Source organism: Gopherus flavomarginatus, chromosome 8 (genome assembly GCF_025201925.1).
Source record: "Gopherus flavomarginatus isolate rGopFla2 chromosome 8, rGopFla2.mat.asm, whole genome shotgun sequence".
Lineage (NCBI taxonomy): Eukaryota > Metazoa > Chordata > Testudines > Testudinidae > Gopherus > Gopherus flavomarginatus.
The window spans coordinates 114,368,527-114,388,291 of record NC_066624.1 but is presented as its reverse complement, the minus strand read 5'-3'; the positions used below and the strand labels follow the sequence as shown (position 1 = coordinate 114,388,291).

At 43.6% G+C, this 19,765-nt stretch overlaps 2 protein-coding genes across 5 annotated transcripts in view; both read left to right on the top strand.

The window, feature by feature from the left end:
• Positions 1-19,765, top strand: part of ACAP2 (ArfGAP with coiled-coil, ankyrin repeat and PH domains 2) — a 138,735-nt gene that overhangs the window by 36,151 nt on the left and 82,819 nt on the right. For all 4 annotated transcript variants that reach the window (XM_050963911.1, XM_050963909.1, XM_050963908.1 and 1 more), the window contains 4 exons: positions 5,887-5,945; positions 10,185-10,368; positions 12,599-12,643; positions 14,154-14,249. In XM_050963911.1, the coding sequence (XP_050819868.1) occupies positions 5,887-5,945; positions 10,185-10,368; positions 12,599-12,643; positions 14,154-14,249 (384 nt within the window). The remainder of the gene's footprint in view (positions 1-5,886; positions 5,946-10,184; positions 10,369-12,598; positions 12,644-14,153; positions 14,250-19,765) is intronic.
• Positions 1-19,765, top strand: part of LOC127056297 (uncharacterized) — a 100,722-nt gene that overhangs the window by 19,078 nt on the left and 61,879 nt on the right. The gene's annotated exons all lie outside the window — the stretch shown is intronic.

Sequence of the window (19,765 nt, the reverse complement as noted above, 5' to 3'; positions counted from 1 at the left end):
CCAGGACTAGATGATGAGTCATCCATTCTGGCCTTGGAATCTAAACATCTGTGAAGTTGCAGTGTATAGGGACTCAGCAGGCTGTCATGCTTGTTGGCTGAGTATTTTTCTCCCCATTCTCCTTGCTGCTGCTGGGTTGCCTGCCTGCTAATCTTTCCAGTATGATACCTTCCTTGCAACATTCGATGAGTGGGATTCATGTTTCTGTTGGTTACTACGTTCCCGTGTCTGTACACCGTGTGTGTCTACATAGGGTATGCCTTACATCCTGTTAATGCAGGTAAGATAGCGGTGAGGACAGTATAATCCAAGCTTTACTACAAGCCTGGTGCAGACCTTTAGTACATGCGCTACTCCTGAGGGCATCATACACCAAAAAATTATGAACAGAGTATTTTAAAATTCTGCAAAGTTTTGTCAAAGCAATATGGAGGGGCACCTGAAACACACTGCTAAGGAGGGTCGTATGACTGCTCTTGTGGCTTCCCTTTGCTTCCTTTTCAGTCCTTTTTTCTGCGGGGAAGCAAAGAAATCTGCAGGGGCCATGAATTCTTCACATGGGCAGTGGTGCAGAATTCCCCCAGGAGTAATACTGAGTTCACTAGCTCACTATGAAGCGTGTGCTGTGCTGTCTTCACCATTGCTGTTACCCAGAGTAGCCGGATTTGAGCTAGCTTGGGTAGGTTAGCCTGTGCACACCTTTTACTGTGTAGACATATCCATAGAGTGTCTAGAAACTACCTCTGTGGTGCAGAGTCCATATATCTACTGCACCTGGAAGGGAAAGCAGCAATATGCAAACAGCAAGACTTTCAGGAAGACGAACTTTTTGCAAGCTGAAGGTGATGAGGGATGCTCCTGTTCTCCCTCTGAAAGGGTTGGGGAAACTCGGTTAAATCTTTTGTCCTGCTCACTCTTTTGGTGTCCTTGGAGACTATCTCTGAGGCTAGGCAAATGGAATGAAGCATCATCCCAGACCTGGCAGTGTGAGAGCAACTCTTACAGCTTCAGGCAAGCAGCACCGTTCTCAGACTACCATTGAGAATTGCTGTGTGCTCAAAAATCATCTGGAGTCTCATCACTGAAGGCTGTAAATCTAATCAGATTTACCTGAAGGCAGTGTTTCAATTCTTTCAGGAAAATATGTAAACTTCCCATGACTTTTCTTGCAAAGCATTTTTTATATTATTTAAGTGGAATTGCACACCAGTTTTCTACATGTCTGTTAATCAGTAAAGCCTAGTTCTTCTTTGAGATGTGGTGGTCATGTCCATTCCAGTCAGATGTGTGCGCATACATGTGCACAGTAGCCAGCAGATTTTTCCCTAGCAGTATCCGTTGGGTTGGCCTGGGCGCCCCCCGGAATTGTGCCTTCATGGTGCTCAATATAGAGCCCTGTCAACCTGCCACCTCCTCAGGTCCTCCTTGCTGCAGTGATGGTTAGCTGGAACTTCCCTGTGCTTGTCTTGACAAGTGCATTTAGCAGTGTTCTTATGTTGTTTTCCATTAGATCTCCGTCGTTTGTTAATAGTTAGTTGTTCATTAGTGTTACGTAAGTTCCCATTGGGGTGGAAATCGCCTCCTATGCTCTGCTGGCACCAGGGTATGCCAGGGTCTCCAGGTTTCAAAGCCTGCAGCAAGTGTATGCCCAGAAGTGACCCTCACACCTGGTGTCTAAGGTGCTTAGGAGAGGGCCATCAGAAGGGTTGTTGTGCCATTTGTAAGACCTTTTGCCCCAGGACTTTAAAAGAGAGAGCAACACTTGAAGTTCGTGTTGATGGAGGCAGCACTCAGCCCCCAGCCCGACCTTGGGTCGACGGACCCTGCGCCGAGTACCTCCTCCTCAGTATGGAGTGCTTTGGCACCATCAGCACAGGCACTGGTGCTGGGTAAGGCACCATCCTGGCTCCACTCGCAGCTCACATGCAGGTACCATTCACAATCGCTAGTGATGCAAAAGAAGAAGAGGTTGGAGAGGGGTCACGCTCCCCCTTCTAGACCTAAGAAACCTGCCACTGTTAGACCCGAGTCGGGCCACAGTAGTGTTCCACCAGTGATGGTTATGTGGACTTCTGCCTGTGTAGAGGGGCAATTGAATCTGGACCCTGCTCGCTCGTCAAGGCCAAGCTGTGAGCTGCACCTCCCTTCAACACCGGAGGCGTTTCAGGCGACGTCCCAAGAACTGCGTCACCTCACAACACTGTTCTCTCTGCCCAGATGAGGTAAGTCACCAGCACCAGTCGCTCCTTGGGCTCCTTCAAGGCGAAAGTCTGCTATGATGGCCTGCCAATCTCAGACTCCGCCGCACCATTCACCAGCACTGGAGCACACCCAGCCACACCGATCCCTGAGCCCTGTGCACGAAAGCGCAGTGCCTAGAAATACCGCTCCCCTGTGGTCGTCATTTTCAGGCAACTCAAAGTTGGCCTCGGGCTCCTGTTGCTCCTGGAGGAATAGGAGCAGATGGTCCATGTCAGCTTGGGATTGGCACCCTTACCTAGCATAGTGGTCAGCCCAATGGCAGCCCCTGGTGCAGTGGCCCTTTTGAATTCCCTGGCCAAAGTCGAGGTCGCAGTCAGCGGTCTCATTCCAAGGCAGCGTCAGTGGCCTCGGCCTCATTTATTTCCCCACTAGCACCGCTGGCACCGGAAGGGTCGGGTATAGGTCCATTACCACCCTGTGCTACCATTTCGGCACATCTGGCGCAGCCAGCACAGGGCCCAGAGGTTCCGGCAGCGATTTCAACATTGAGAATGACATTGGCACCGATGGCACTTTCAGCACCGGTGGTGCCTGTGACCCTTACACTGAGGGTCATGACACCATCTGGGCCAGCTCCAGCACCAGCCCAAGAAACCCAGGTGCCGAGGGACTCCTTGGGGTGGAAGGAAGGGAGTAGCCACTCCTCATGGGGCGATCTCTTTTCCTTCCTCGCCAGATGAGGCATTGGCGGGCACAGTGGCTGCCCTGGCCTTGGAGGACAACAGGGTTCTGCAGGAATTGCTGTGGTGGGTTGCCCAGGGCCTAGGCATTCAGGTAGAGGAGGTAGTGGAGGATGCAGATCCAATGGTGAAAATCCTCGCCCCCTCTGGACCTGCTCATATTGCCTCGCCCCTGATAAAGACCATATCCGACACTACAAAAACTCTATGGCAGACCCCAGCCTCTTTGCCCCCTATGACAAAGCACAACAAAAGACACTACTTTGTGCTGTCCAAGGGTTATGAGCATTTTTACGCTCATCCCACACCTTACTCTCTTGTGGCTGATGCTGCCAACCAATGTGACTGTCAGTGCTTCCAAAGACCCTCCCCAAAGAATCAGGAGGTGAAAAGGCTTGCCCTTTATGGAATAAAGGTCTACTTCACTGGGGGTTTGCAGCTCCACATATCCAATCAGCAGGCCATCGTCAGCAGGTGCTCCTACAACACCACCTTGGCAATGGCCAAATTCACGGAACTGCTCCCCTTGGACTCCCGTGCCAAGTTTTCGGTGTTGGTGGAGGAAGGGAGACTCATCTCACTGGCATCCCTTCAGGCAGCACTTGACAGGGTAGATGTGGCCACCAGGGTTATGTCCACAGGAGTGGCTATCAGAAGGGACTCATGGCTCCACACTTCTGGCCTCCTCTACGAGGTCCAGCAAACGACTCGGTACCTGCCTTTTAAGGATGAGACTCCCTTCTAAATAAAAACTGACAAAAGGTTTAACTGCCTTAAAGACTCCAGAGCCATCCTCCGGTCCCTGGGCCTCTATAAGCCTTCAACACAGCGGAGACATTTCTGTCTGCAGCCCCCTCCACAGTTTGGTCATCAGAACTGCCAAGATGGATCCAGAAGGAGAAATTGGAGTGGCAGGAGAAGAAGGCCGTGTTAATCCTCTGGCCAGGGCTTGAGACAATCCAAGCTGCCTTCAGGGGCCAAACCGGCCTTTTGAAGGTGCGGTCGAGGACGGCACGCCAGAGCGAGATCTGGATCCACCCCGCCTTATTTTTTTTTCCTCCTGACTTTCCCCTTTCTACTGTGCATGGTCCCGCATTACTTTGGACCGTTAGGTGCTCCGCACAGTAGAAAGGGGATACTCCATCCAATTCTGTGCCCTCCCGCCCTTCTGCGCCCTGTCCCCATCCCTCTTCAGGGACCCCTCTCACAAACAACTCCTTATACAGGAGATGCAGTCACTCCTTTCGCTAGGGGCAGTGGAAGAGGTTCCTCAGGAGCACAGGGGCAAGGGCGCCTTTGGTATTATACCAAAGGCGGCCTCAGGCCCATTTTAGACCTGCGAGAACTCAACAAATTCATAAAGAAACTCAAGTTCCACATGGTCTCTTTGGCCTCCATCACCCCTTGCTGGATCCATCAGACTAGTATTCTGTGCTTGACTTGAAGGACGCGTATTTTCAAATCGCAGTTACTCAGCCCCACAGACTGTACCTCAGGTTTGTTGTCAACAATGCACACTACCAATTCACAGTCCTTCCGTTCAGCCTGTCAGCAGCATCTTGAGTCTTCACCTAATACATGTGTGCCAATATCTGCTGTATGCATGCACAAATAAAATATTTGAACATGTATTTGGCCAGCTTACTCTCTCTTTCTGCTAGGTTCCCAATATCTGATTTACTCTCAAACTGTATGTAACCAATTGTTGGTGTTGAAGCTGGAAAATATGATCCTGTAGTTGGAAATGATCCTTGAAATGAAACCAGATCTCTAAGGATAGAATTGTATGCATCTGTTTCTCAAATATCATTGTCTATGTTTAGAGTTACATTTGGTGGCTTATAGGACTATTTACTGTTGATGTACAGCACCCACCTCCTATCATACAGATTACTACTTCTGAATCACCAAGAGAGGAGTACACTTGGACAAGCACTCAAAGAAGAAATGGTTACCTTAGGGAAACTGTGGTTCTTCGAGATGTGTTGTCCATATGTATTCTGTGACCTGCCCTCTTTCCCCGCTGTTGCAGAGATTACTATCTGAATTGTGCACTTGCAAAGGAACTGAGACGTTTGTGAGATGTCACAAAAACACTGTCTTGAGCACATGGGGTGCATGTGAACCAAGAATGAAATACATAGGGACAAGATATGTTGAAGAATCACAGTTATGCTAAGTAACCATTTGTCTAATTCACTATTTTTAGTTAACCTCTTTGAATGAGGTGTTTACCATGCAGGCACATGAATGTTAGGTAGAATACTCCATTGAACGTGTGTCCCTGTGGGTGCTCCACTACCTGCCCTCTTTTCCTCCCTGCTTCGAAGTTTCCTTGGTGGACTTTGTGGTAGAGAAGGAACTGAGGAAGGTTCACCTGGTAAGTCCTATGTGTAGCCTTGGTGCAGGGCATGAGGATGTATAAGGCGCATGCATGGGCCAAACGGAGACTGATGGTGAAAATCTCCAATCAAAGGCATATGGGGCATATGTGCATCTGAAATGGAGCACCCATATGGGGACACATCTCGAAGAACTACAGTAACTGCAGAAAGTGGGTAACTTTTTTCCCCCACCTTTATGCTTTAAACTTTCTCATATGCAAATCATTGGGAACAAGCACAAGAGCAGCAGCCAGTGTTTGTTACTGGAGTAGCTTTAGCTTTTCTTTGATCTTGTTGCGGAGTGCTATGCTGCTAAGACTTTTCAGGTGAAAGATGTTTTTAATTTCGAAATATTTCTATTTTTTAAAAAACAATTAGCATGAGAAATGCAGTTTAAATGCAAAATCTACCGTTAGACCTGGAGACTTCAGAGATGGCATAAGGAGAGCCAGGGCTTAGGCAGAATTAAAGAGTTTAGTTTTTTTTGGCCTAAAATAAAAGGACTCTAATACTTCCAAATCCTTTATTGAACTAAATTTTTTTTGTTTTTTCTCTTTCAGACCCTATTTGACCAAACCCAAAGATCAATTAAATCACAGCTTCAGACGTTCGTTAAAGAGTAAGTTAATTTTAATTTCAAATAAATTCACCTTAATAAACTATAAGGAAAAATATCTCCACTAAGACCAACTAGGAAGTGAAATCAGCTTCTGAGAGAGGTTGAAGATATTTGGAAATTATCAAGCCACAGCTTGCCTAGCACCTCTAAAACTTGCCAAAAATAATCCAACAGCCCAATAGGGGTTGGACTGGGGTGGAGACATTTTCAGTCATTGGGGTTTTTTTAAATCATTACTTTAAATCATTCATTGAGTGTTTGTCAAACTAATCTGAAAATTTGTACTATTGCAACTTTAAAATACCATCTATAATTTCAATTATAGCTGATTTTTTTGATGTCACTACTGGGATGGTATCGTCTTTGAATTTAACGAAAATATAATGGGCAGAAAACAAGAGATTGAAAATAAAGGGCATGATCATACAAACACTTAAACAGATATGTAACTTTACTCACCTGAGTAGTCCCGTTGACTTCAGTGGAACTATCAATATTCATATCATGCATCCAAGGAAGTGGGTATTCACCCACGAAAGCTTATGCTCCAATACGTTTGTTAGTCTATGGGTACGTCTACACTACAGGATTATTCCGATTTTACATAAACCGGTTTTGTAAAACAGATTATATAAAGTCAACTGCACGTGGCCACACAAAGCACAATAATTCGATGGTGTGCGTCCATGTACCGAGGCTAACATCGATTTCTGGAGTGTTGCTCTGTGGGTAGCTATCCCATAGTTCCCACAGTCTCCCCCGCCCATTGGAATTCTGGGTTGAGATCCCAATGCATGATGGTGCAAAAACAGTGTCGCGGGTGATTCTGGGTAAATGTCGTCACTCATTCCTTCCTCCGTGAAAGCAACGGCAGACAATCATTTCGCACCCTTTTTCCCTGGATTGCACTGGCAGACGCCATAGCATGGCAACCAGTAGCCCATTTTTGTCTTTTGTCACTGTCACTGTATGTGTATTGGATGCTGCTGACAGAGGCGGTACTGCAGCGCTACACAGCAGCATTCATTTGCCTTTGCAAGGTAGCAGAGACGGTTACCAGTCGTTCTGTACCGTCTGCTGTGCCATTGTAAATTGGCGATGAGATGACGGTTATCAGTCGTTTTGTACCGTCTGCTGCTGTTGTGGGTGCTCCTGGCTGACCTTTGCTGAGGTCGGCCGGGGGCGCGAAGACAAAAATGGGAGTGACCCCCCGGGTCATTCCCTCCTTTATGGTTTATTTAAAAGTAGAGTCAGTCCTGCCTAGAATATGGGGCAAGTGTACTAGAGAACCAGCGTATCGGAGAACCAGACAGCACAGCCGCTCCGTGTCAGATCCCACAGAAATGATGAGCTGCATGCCATTCACGGGGGGTGCCCCTGAAACAACGCCACTCGTTGCTTCCCTCCTCCCCCAACCTTCCTGGGCTACCATGGCAGTGTACCCCCATTTGTGTGATAAAGTAATAAAGAATGCATGAATAAGAAACACTGAGTTTTTAGTGAGATAAAATAAGGGGGAGGCAGCCTCCAGCTGCTGTGATAGTCCAGGCAGGACATTAAACGGTGTGGGGAGAGGAGCCCAGCATCCTGCTGCTATGATAGTCCAGGCAGTACAGAATCTTTTCTTTAGACATGAAAGGGAGGGCGCTGATGGAACTCAGCCCCCAGTTGCTATGATGAGGATGGTTACCAGCCATTCTGTACCATCTACCGGGAATGACCAGGAGTCATTCCTATTTTTACCCAGGTGCCCCCAGCAGACCTCACCTGAGGCCAGCCAGGAGCACTCACAGGGTGATGAGGACTGCTATCAGTCCTTTTGTACGGTACCGTCTGCCACCGGGGAGGGGAGGGGAGGGGAGAGGATGCTGCTATTCATTGCCGCAGCACTGCATCTACTGGCAGCATGCAGTAGACATAGGATGACACATAAAGTCAAGAAACAATTTTTTTCCCTTTTCTTTCATGGGGGGAGGGTGGTAAATTGATGACATATACCCTGAAACACCCCGGACAATGTTTGACCCTACAGGCATTGGGAGCTCAGCCAGGAATGCAAATGCTTTCCAGAGACTGTGGGGACTGTGGGATAGCTGGAGTTCTCAGTCCCCCCTCCCTCCCTCCATGAGCGTCCATTTGATTCTTTGGCTTTCCATTACGCTTGTGTCACAGCACTGTGCTGTGGACTCTGTATCATAGCCTGGAGATTTTTTCAAATGCTTTGGCATTTCGTCTTCTGTAACAGAGCTCTGATAGAACAGATTTGTCTCCTCATACAGCGATCAGATCCAGTATCTCCCGTACGGTTCATGCTGGAGCTCTTTTTGGATTTGGTACTGCATCGCCACCCGTGCTGATCAGAGCTCCACGCTGGGCAAACAGGAAACGTAATTCAAAAGTTCGCGGGGCTTTTCCTGTCTACCTGGCCAGTGCATCCGAGTTCGGATTGCTGTCCAGAGCAGTCACAATGGTGCACTGTGGGATACCGCCCGGAGGCCAATGCCGTCGATTTGCAGCCACACTAACCCTAATCCGATATGGTAATACCGATTTTAGTGCTACTCCTCTCGTTGAGGAGGAGTACAGAAACCGGTTTAAAGAGCCCTTTATATCGATATAAAGGGCCTCGTTGTGTGGACGGATGCAGCGTTAAATTGGTTTAATGCTGCTAAAATCGGTTTAAACGCGTAGTGTATACCAGGTCTATAAGGTGCCACGGACTCTTTGCTGCTTTTATAGATCCAGACTAACACGGCTACCCCTCTGATACTGGACAATATGTGTAAAGTTAAGCATGAGCCTAAGTATTTACCATATCAGGAGCTTTTGTATTAAAATTTTCTCTTGTAGGCCCTTATTCTGCAAATAGTTAAGCAGCTCCTTAACTCTGCACCAGGAGTAGTCTCAGTGACTTCAGTGGGACTGTGCTCACAGTACGTAACATTAAGTGTGTGCATACGTTTTTGAAGGATTGGGGCCTTAGTGTCATAAAATCTTTCACTTTAAAACAGTACTTCAGAACTACCAGCAAAGATTCATATTTATGCATCTAAGGTTGGGATGTCAGAAGCACCTAAACCATTTAGGAGCACAAGTCCCATTAACTTCAGACTGCAAAATGTAATGGTAGAGTGTGACCTGGTTGAAGCATTTCAGCTTCCTTGACATTTTGAAGTTTAATACATCAGAAGGTAGTGCTGGTTTCAAATGTAGTATAGACTGTTTCCTTACCAATTTTGTGTTTGAGTTTGTGGTGGTATCACAGTAAAGATTGTGATAAACTCAGGACAGACAGCTGCAAAGGAGGGGTAGGAATCAGTACCAGAGGGTTAAAAGGCCCTCCTCCTTATCAGCTGAGAGGCAACCACAGGTCAATCAGGTTCAGCTGTGAAAGGGTTACCAAGGTAGCAAATTAACTGCAGGTAGCTCCCCCCTCAGCTGATTCTAATTGGGATCAGCTGATTCCAACTTGGGGCTGCTTGAGACCTTTTTAAACCCTTCCCTGTGGAAGGAATGGGGGAGAGCAGAGAGAGAAGGAGCCCTGCTGCCAGGAGTGCAGGAGCAGCAAAACAGCAAGACCCACGAGGAGGAGGGGCAGTACTTTCTTCCACAAGGGAGGGTAAGAATTCGCTAAACAGGACTGGTGGAGATACCGAGAGCAGACTTCCCCTTGGGACACAAGGGGGACTGCATTACCTGAGCCTGTCTCACCAGGGCTAAAAGCTGCAGAGACTGGGGAGACTGAGAAGGTGCCTTGCCACAAGATGTCGAATGAGATCCTGGATTGTCTCTTTCATGATAGATGAACATTTAATGTGAATCTTAGGAGAAAAAAACTATATAAAATCTGAAATTCTGCTAACAATTAGGAAACTAAAGAAAATACAAAGCAACAAAACTGTTTTAAATCAGGTTTTTTTTTAATCATGATTTTTATCTGCCCTGGGTTGGACTAGATGAACACACCAGTGTCTACAAGATGTATTCTTTTACATTTCACTCCCTCGCTTGTTCAGAAGAACAGAGCAGCCAGGAAAGTCACACTTCCATCATACTTGTGCTATAACTTGCACCTGATCGAGATATTTAAGATGGAAAAGGGAAATAATAAGATCAAATATGATATCTATAAATGGAACCATGTTAGAAAAGGTTTAAAATTTGGTGTATTTTTAAATATTTCATGATCAACAAAATGAGCCTTCCAGGGTATTGCAATTCATCTCCCCTTTTGTTTAGAGATATTAGAAAATTTAAAGAATCAAAGAAGCAGTTTGAAAAAGTCAGTGAAGAAAAAGAAAATGCACTAGTAAAAAATGCTCAAGTTCAAAGAAATAAACAACATGAAGTAGAGGAGGCCACCAACATTCTCACTGCAACACGAAAATGCTTTCGGCACATAGCTCTGGATTACGTTCTTCAGGTAAGTGTAACAATCAATGTAGTTTTCTAAGAACAATGTGTTACTCCTGGGGCATTCTGCACCAAAAAAAATTATGCACACAATATTTTAAAATTCTACAAATTTTATTTGTCAAAATAACACTGCATAATCACACCAGTTTAAATTATTTTGGTAATGTATGTCAAAATACCTGTCAGCAAGTATGTGTGTAACAAAACAGACACACACACATATCCCATTCTTCTTCTCCTCCCCCCCCCCACCCCCCCCCCTCCCCCGCAAGTAGGGAGTTAAAGAAACCCCTAAGACAACCCAGTTCCTGTTTCTCTGTAATGCCATGACAGGTCTATATTGATCCATGGATGGATACAGAGTCTGTGGTCATCAGCTGGGATTGAATCTGAAACCCTCAGCACCGAGTATTAAATTAATTCCTGCCCAGAGTCCCTGTACAACATCTGTGAACCACTTTATAATTAGTACTGAGGCTGCACCTGTGGTCTAGACAGTGTACAGATGTAATACAATTTTTCCCTGTCCCGAGGAACTTAGTATAAGAGGAAAAAAAACAGATTCAATAAATGAAAAGTGTAACATAAAGAACAGTACGAGCAGTAGTCACAGCATTCCAGCTGCCTAATCATTATCAAGGATTTTTTTTTGTTGGTATTACGTCAGAGGAGTTTTCAGAAGATGCTTAAGTGAACATAAGTGGTTCATAGTGGTCAATATAGGGGTGAATTTAGTTCCTACCATGTGAGATAAAGGATTACAGTAGAGTTACAGACACCAATCAACCACATATCTCATTTGGAATCGAAAGTATACAGTCAGGCAGCAAAAACAGCCACCCCTCTCCCTTCTCCCAGCCCCCAAATAAAGCAGGGCAAGGAAACTGTGCTTGTTTCCTTTAAATTAAGATGGTTAAAGGCAGCATCTTTCTTCATAGTAAAGTTTCAAAGCTGTATTAAGTCAATGTTCAGTTGTAAACTTTGAAAGAACCATAATGTGTTTTGTTCAGAATTACGAACACTATCCATTCCTGAGGTGTTTGTAACTCTGAGGTTCTACTGTAACTTAGCTATCAGCAGCAGGCTCTTATTATTTTGGTACAGGCTTAGGAGAAATGATCACATGCATTCAGCCATTTTTGCACATTCTATATTGGAATTCATGTGCTTTTGGAGTTTGTCTATTCTCATGTACGCTACAGTCCACTTAATAAAACTGCATTTATCATGAAGGAAACTCCCAAGTTTTCCATATAATCCACCATGTAAAGAATTCAAGTTATACATGGACCTTTCTGCTTACAATGAAGCTTTTCTTCTGGGGAAAAAATGACTTCACTATGAAAGGACTCGACTGGAGTGTCTTTGTGGCTATATTTACTTGAGTTTAATTTTGTAGTTCAATATTTCTCTGAGTTCCCTTTTCCTTTTTTTTATCCAGAAAAGTCTTTTCAAAGTGTGTGTATGTTGCAGAAGGCTTTCCAAAGCACTGAATGTGCAGCTTTAAAATACTATCTGTTTTGTTTACAGCTTACGTAAAATTATTTTACTTGTTAGCATTAAACAGACATGCCAAGGAAGTGAATTCCACAGTAATGTGTATGTCTCAGTTAAGTGAGGTTTTTTTGAGAAAATCTTAGTTGTGGCAGGTAATTAAAGCCATTGACCAGAAAGCAAAAAGAGAATGAGATGCATGTGAAAAATCAGATATTACACATAAAATAAGACAAGGGGCATGAATGATACTTTCTTGGATAACCAATGAACACAAGTGGTTAGTGATTTCAGTTAACTTTATAGCATGATTGAGGTGGTGAAGATAAAATGTAATTAGCTTAATGGAATTCTTGCGAACACTTTTAGACTTGCCTCTGAGGTGGGGACCCAGTCTTCTTACTTGACTTTGAAGTGTGACATGTTTTGGCACTACATAAATAGATTTTAAGAACATAACCCATGAGGTTTTTGAAATACTTTTTCAACTAATATTAAAACTTTTGTGAGCATCTTTGGGGAATTCTAGCATTGCAAGTTTTTTCTCTAACTGTAAACGGTGATGGTAAATACAGTTAGTTGTCGTCGTCTCTGTAATAAAAAAAAATTGCTATGAAGAGTCAGATTTTTGAATTCTGTTTCCCCATATTTTAAAGTTACTTTATTAACAGTTGCACGTAACCTGAATTATTGCAGTTTGCGTGAGGATTGGTGAATGAAGCAAGATGTTTGTTTTTTCCTAGATTAATGTTCTTCAAACTAAGAGGAGATCAGAGATCTTAAAATCGGTAAGATCTTTACATTTTATGTGTAAAATCTCTGATTAAATCTCAAATGTTTATTTTTTTTATATTTCAGACTGCAATTTGCTACCCTCTGATCAGCAACCTATATAAAATGAATTTGTCTGTTTGCTTCCATGTCTCACAACCACCATCACAGCTGGCACGCTGGCTGGTGGTAGCAAGAGAGGCTAAGACTGAGTGGGCATATGAACTGCACTCTCTCAGTATGCCTGCACTGCTGTCGGAGGTGGGATTGCAGCTCATGCAGGCACACCCATGCTAACTTTATTTTAGCTAGTGCAGCTAAAAATAGCAGTGAAGACACGGTAGCTTGGGCTACAGCACAGACTGGACAAATCTGGATATGTACTTGTTGTCCTAGCTGCACCAAGATCCACCCACCACATAGTCTCTGCTATTTCTAGCTGTGCTAGCTAGGTTAAAGTTTGTCCAGGTACGCCCACCTGAACTGCGCTTGCAAATCTGACTACAGTATAGATACACACTTAATGGTGATCCCGTCACATCAGAGTGGAGGAATATCACTAAGGTTTTTATTGCTATTGTGTATGCTGTACATGTTTTTGTAGCAAAACGTGAGTAGTTTGGCCGCCAATGCTTTCGATAAGGCACCCTTTAGGAAAGCTGCATTCACTTAAAAATAATTAATACTTCTCCCAATCTGTTTTCAAGATTGAGTTTCTCATTTCCTTAAAATGGCACCTTTTTACTTGAAGAAAATAGATTGGGACCATTTGACGCCGATGTACATTTTTGCTTCAAATCTCACGTGTCTCTTGAGTGTCAGAAGATACATAACTGGAGACAGTGTCCTTGACTTTGTCCCTTTCACATTCCCCTTTTTTCACGAGATTGTACAATTCACTTAAACTGTGAGAGGCCCGATCATTATTACAAACCAATCTTTTTCTCTGTGCCTTCGATATCCTGTATATCTTCCCTTCTTTTTTCTTACAATGTATGAAGACTTCTTGATGGTTTCTTCTCGTGTTTTTGGTGAGTCTTCTTGGAAGTCCCAGGGAAGCAGATTGTGAGCTATTACAGCTGTAACTGTAGAAGTTATGAATCCTTAACTAACAGACGTTGTACCTTCCAGCTGGTTTTTTAGGTGTTTGAGATGCATCGTTTTTAACAAAAGTTTTAAACAATCTGACTAAAACATGACCTCACCTGTCAATTAGGTTAGCCCATTTATGAAAGATTTAACTTGGTGGGGTGATTGGTTTCCTATTTGACCTTTGTATAGTCCTTTAGACCTGTGCGAAGTGACCACAGAGTGGATGTAGAACACTACCCAGTCAGAATGGTAGTATTTTGCACTCGCTTTGTACTCATGTGTTTCTCCACGAAGTGCAGGGCAGTGGTGAATTAAGCCCTGCACTTCAAGCTTCTTTGCGAGAGTTCATTCAGTGTGAGTTATGTATGTAAGATCTGATAACGCTCTATTTAAAACTTTTTTCTAATGTGTACTTTTATTCTTTCTTCATTCTAGATGTTATCCTTTATGTATGCTCATCTGACCTTCTTTCATCAAGGCTATGATCTGTTTAGTGAGCTTAGGCCATACATGCATGATCTCGGAGCACAGGTAATGTTACAATACAACTCCTGAATTAAAATGCACATACTAATTTGTGTTTGGGAAAACTACTGGGGACAACTATGTATATACCAGAGCCACTGTATATTTATTCAATAAAAGTGGAAACTATGGGGGATAGCCACCATGAAGGCATATTGTCAGCATAAAAATCATACATTTTAAATACTACTAAGTGTTACTAATTAAATGCAAAATAAACGTTAATACAGCATTAAGGCTGCCATAAAAATAAATTTTATATTTCCTTGCATTTTTCAGATTTCCCACAGCAAAATTAATTTGTCCATTTTCAACATAGATAGTAAAATCTGTCCCCGTTTTAAGTATGTTCATGCTGTTGACTATATACTATAAAATGTTCAAGTTATGCAATGTGTCAGTTAGTATTGCTACTGGAAACTTAAAAGGGATACTGTCAACTTGAGAATTGTTTAATTTTAATAACGTTTTCAGTGTTGCTGCTGTTAGTGTCACAACTAAATATAAGGTGGAACAGATTGTGTAACATTTGATGCTAAACAATCAGTTCTACCTTGTATTTAGCTATGACACTCTGAATACCTTTTCCTGTCCTGGAAAAAGCCGTGACTAAGCTTGGAAGCTTGTCTTTCACCAACAGAAGTTGGTCCAAGAAAAGATATTGCCTCACCCACCTTGTTGTCTCCCTTATTTTAATAATTGAGGTAAAACTGATTTCAGGTACTGGCTCCTCTTGAAGACGTTTTGTTTGTTTTTTTTACAATTACATTTTCCTATTTTTAAGTATTTCTCTCTTCACTTGTATGAGAGACTCTCCCAAGCATGGGAGTTGACTACAACTAATTACTAGGGCTGTCAGTTAACCACAGTTAACTCACATGATTAACTCAAAAAAATTAATTGCGATTAATCACACTGTTAAACAATAGATTACCAACTGAAATGTATTAAATATTTTAGATGTTTTTCTGCATTTTCAAAATATTGATTTCTGTTGCAAAGTGTACAGTGCTCAGTTTGTTTTTATTACAAATATTTGCACTGTAAAAATTATAAACAAAAGTACAATTTTTCAATTGACCTCATACAAGTACTGTAGTGTAGCTCTTTATTGTGAAAGTGTGACATACAGATGTAGTTTTTGTTACATAACTGCACTCAAAAACAAAACAGCGTAAAACTTTAGAGACTTCAAGTCCACTTAGTCCTACTTCTTGTTCAGCCAATCACTAAGATAAACAAGATGAATTGAAAAATACTATTTCTTTTGTGTTTTACAGGGCAAATATTTGTAATATAAAGTGAGCAGTGTACACTTTGTATTCTGTTGTAATTGAAATCAATATATTTTAAAAAGTAGAAAACATCCACAAATATTTAAATAAATGGTATTCTATTTAACAGTGCAATTGTGCAATTAATTGCAATTAACTTTTTAATCGCTTGACAGTTCTACTAATTACACTGTGGAAACACTTAAATTGACTATACATAAAGTGCTGCCAAGTGCATAGGGCACACATACTTTAAACTTAACTACAATAGATGGTTTGTGGTTTGGAGCGTGTCCATGTGTACATGCATGTTTGTGTTTGCAAATCACTACTGTAGATGCATTGCACTGGTATAAAAGTGATTTGCAGCAGTGTGGCTTCATATGATTTCAAACATCTACGCTAGGGGTTTGCAAATGTGCAGCTGTGGTGATATGGGAAAAAAGTATAAGAACAGATATTTCTACAGATATTTTCCTTGATCTCTTATTAGGGTTGTCTTTATGTATTTATTTAGTAGGTTAAAGGTTCAGATAAGTGTGTGACCTTTTTAAGGTATCTGTGTGCCTTTTAACCTCCATTTTCTTACTCTTTTTGATTTTTGATTCTGCAGCTTCAGTGTTATAATGTAGGTCTTTGCATATAATTTTCTTGTTCTTTAAAAGAAAAATAGAAGAAATGTCTTTCCTTCATAGTAACTTTAGATTTTCCCAGTGAGGCTTTGATGTTTCCAAATCGCTTAAGTTAATGGTGGTAAGGGGAAACAGGGGGTGGGGAAGGAGAAAACTTGTTTTGTAAAATATGAATCTCGGAATGCCTACAATAGATTAGCAAATGGCACAATTTTAGGATCTTGCCACAATCTCTGTTGCATTTCTATTCTCCCTCATCTGTACTTTCTTCTGCCTATTATGTTAAGATCGTCTTTTTTTGCTGCAAAGAATGTGCTTGTTTAGTTTCCATGAGAGTTACAATTGTTATATTAATTTGTGCTGATAGCAGCCCCTATATTTGACAGGTTAGAAAAAAGGTATATTGTAGCATTCCAGAATGGGCAGGGATTCATTAGACTCTACAGAAAACTTCAGCAGATACTTGCTGATCATGCTCATAAGTGAATTTTCAGTTGCTTGAAACCAATTTGGTTGTGGATGTATTTCAAAATGGCTACTATTTACAGGTTGACTTCTGAAGTTCAGCTGATTTTAGCTATCTCTGCAGAAGAAGCATGGCATTAATGGTTTTCAGTGAGAAAACCATATTCCTTTCATAACTCAAATGTGTGACGTGATTTTTCTCAAGCTTTCAGCTATAGCATCACCCTTCAGCTGAAAGCAGGGATGGGAAATGTCAATCCAGAAGAGACTAGATCAGATTTTGAGTGGGAGACCTTAACCAGTGTGTGCTGCCTGGGGCACAGCGTGTGCCCTCCATTCCCTCTTCTGCCACATGCCAGGGTCTCCCAATTTCCCTGTGCCAGGCAATCTGTGTGCTCATTTGCCTCTAGCTCCCATAGCAGGGTTCCCCGTTCTTCCCTATGCTACTGGCTGTGTGTGCCCCTTCCCTCCTGCCCCATACCATGGTCCCCTAATACCCAGAACTCCTGGTGAGGGGGAATCCCCTATTCCTCTTCCTCCGTTCCTGAGTGCCCACCATGCCTACCCCCTTACTCCTTTCCTTTGCATTCCAGGGACTCTGCTTCCCATTTCCTCTGCATCTCCATTATCATGTCAGGGGTCTCTGTCTGTCTATCTTTTCCTTCCTCAAAGTACAGCCCCACCCCCTGCCCCCCCACTCCTGGGGAGGGGGAGGGAGCTGGCAGGAGGCTAGGAGGAAGGAAAGAATGAAGCCTTCTTCTCTCTCCTATCCCTCTCGCTGCCTCTGCTAACTGACATCTGTTCCACGGCTCCCAGCAGGGAGAGCAGCTATTTCTTCTCTCTCTCGGGATGTAAGTCATTCAGGGTTTCAATATGTTAACACTATCCCTGCTCATCCTCCCAATAGAATTTATGCTGGAAGATGTGAATGGGTGTCATTTACTAGTTGGAGCTATAGACCATTTCAGAGGTGCTTAGAGCTGTGACTTTGCTAATCAGGTGGCAGAGGCTCATTGTGCCCCCGCTTTTGGTTTTCTGAATTCCGCCCCCCTCCCCCAATCAATAGGGCTGTACCATTTGAGGCCTGAACACTCCCTGAAATTTTGAAATGGATCAGATATGGTATTCAGATGCAGGGCCGGCTTCAGGCCACAGTGAGCCAAGCACGTGCTTAGGGTGGCACGCCACAGGGGGCGCTCTGCCGGTTGCTGGGAGGGTGGCAGGTGGCTCCGGTGGACCTGCTGCAGGCGTGGCTGCGGATAGTCCCGTGGCTCCGGTGGACTTCCCACGGACGCGCCTGCAGGAAGTCCACTGGGGCCATGGGACCGGCGAGCGACAGAGCGCCCCCTGCGTCGTGCCGCCATGCTTGGGGCAGCGAAATTCCTAGAGCCGGCTCTCTTCAGATGTCATGTTCTAGCCAAACAGAAATGCTCTTGAGTTGAGCATAAGGTCTTTGCACGCTCAGGCAGTGATGTGAAAGGATTCAGCTGCAAAAAATCAACTTAGAAAATGATTTTGTCCTTTTTTTGAACAAATAAGAATGGCCATACTAGGTCAGACCAAAGGTCCATCAAGCGCAGTATCCTGTTCTCTGACAGTGGCCAATGGCAGGTGCCCCAAAGGGAATGAACAGACAGGTTATCATCAAGTGATCTGTGTCCTGTCACCCAATCCCAGCTTCTGGCAAACAGAGGCTAGGGACACCATTCCTGCCCATCCTGGCTAATAGCCATTGATGGACCTATCTTCCAAGAATCTATCTAGCTCTCTTTTGAACCCCATTATAGTATTGGCTTTCATAACACCCTCTGGGAAGGAGTTCCAGAGGTTGACAGTGCATTGCATGAAAAAATATTTTCTTGTTTGTTTTAAAGCTGCTACCTATTAATTTCATTTTGTGGCCCCTTGTTCTTGTATTATGAAAAGGAGTAAATAACACTTCCTTATTTACTTTCTCTATGCCACTCATGATTTTATTGCCTTCTATCATATCCCCCCTTAGTCGCCAGTGATTGGTTCCCCCTAGAGTGCCATCTGGACAGGGGTACCACTGAGCCCTCTGATCCAGCAGCCTGGACTCCCCCTCACACTGTGCTGTTGTGACAAGTTGCAAAGCCCTCCAAGCTTGCACTTTCACCAGCATTCACACAGGTAGGGCACACCCAGCTGCAGTTACATACATGCTCTGTAACCACCAGCTCCCAGCTTAGGACCCCAGAGCAGTATGTCCTGCCATGGTCAAATCTGGCCAGTATATGGGTTTAACACCTGGTCCACCACTCTTTCTCCTTTCCAAGTTGAGATTTTCACCGGGCACCTTAGTCAAACGCACACTGATTTGGATTAAAATGTAAAATAATTTTAACTACAAAAGGATCGATTTTAAGTGATTATAAGTGATAGCAAAGAGATAAAAGCAGATTGCCTAATAAATAAAACCGCAAACTGAACTTAACATACTAGATAGGTAGGATGTGAATTAGCAAATTCTCACTCCGAGTGATAGAGACTGGCAGACTCTTAATGCACAAGCTGCCTTGGCTTTTCAGCTTGGGTTTCCCAGGTTTTCATACACAGGCTAGCAATCCCTTAGCCTGGGACCATCGCTTCCCCCTCCCTCCCCCATTCAGTCTTTATTCCTCAGGTGGTGGTGTAGGGAGAGTAAGGTACCATCATGATGTAATTTCTCCCCATTTTATGTCTTCTTCCCACTCGCTGGAAAGCTCTTTTGCTGTGCCCTGGGTCAGACGGTTCCCATTGTGTAGTGCTATCTCTGAGGCGCTTCATAGATTCATAGACTCTAGGACTGGAAGGGACCTCGAGAGGTCATCGAGTCCAGTCCCCTGCCCTCATGGCAGGACCAAATACTGTCTAGACCATCCCTGATAGACATTTATCTAACCTACTCTTAAATATCTTCAGAGATGGAGATTCCACAACCTCCCTAGGCAATTTATTCCAGTATTTAACTACCCTGACAGTTAGGAACTTTTTCCTAATGTCCAACCTAAATCTCCCTTGCTGCAGTTTAAGCCCATTGCTTCTTGTTCTATCATTGGAGGCTAAGGTGAACAAGTTTTCTCCCTCCTCCTGATGACACCCTTTCAGATACCTGAAGACTGCTATCATGTCCCCTCTCAGTCTTCCCTTT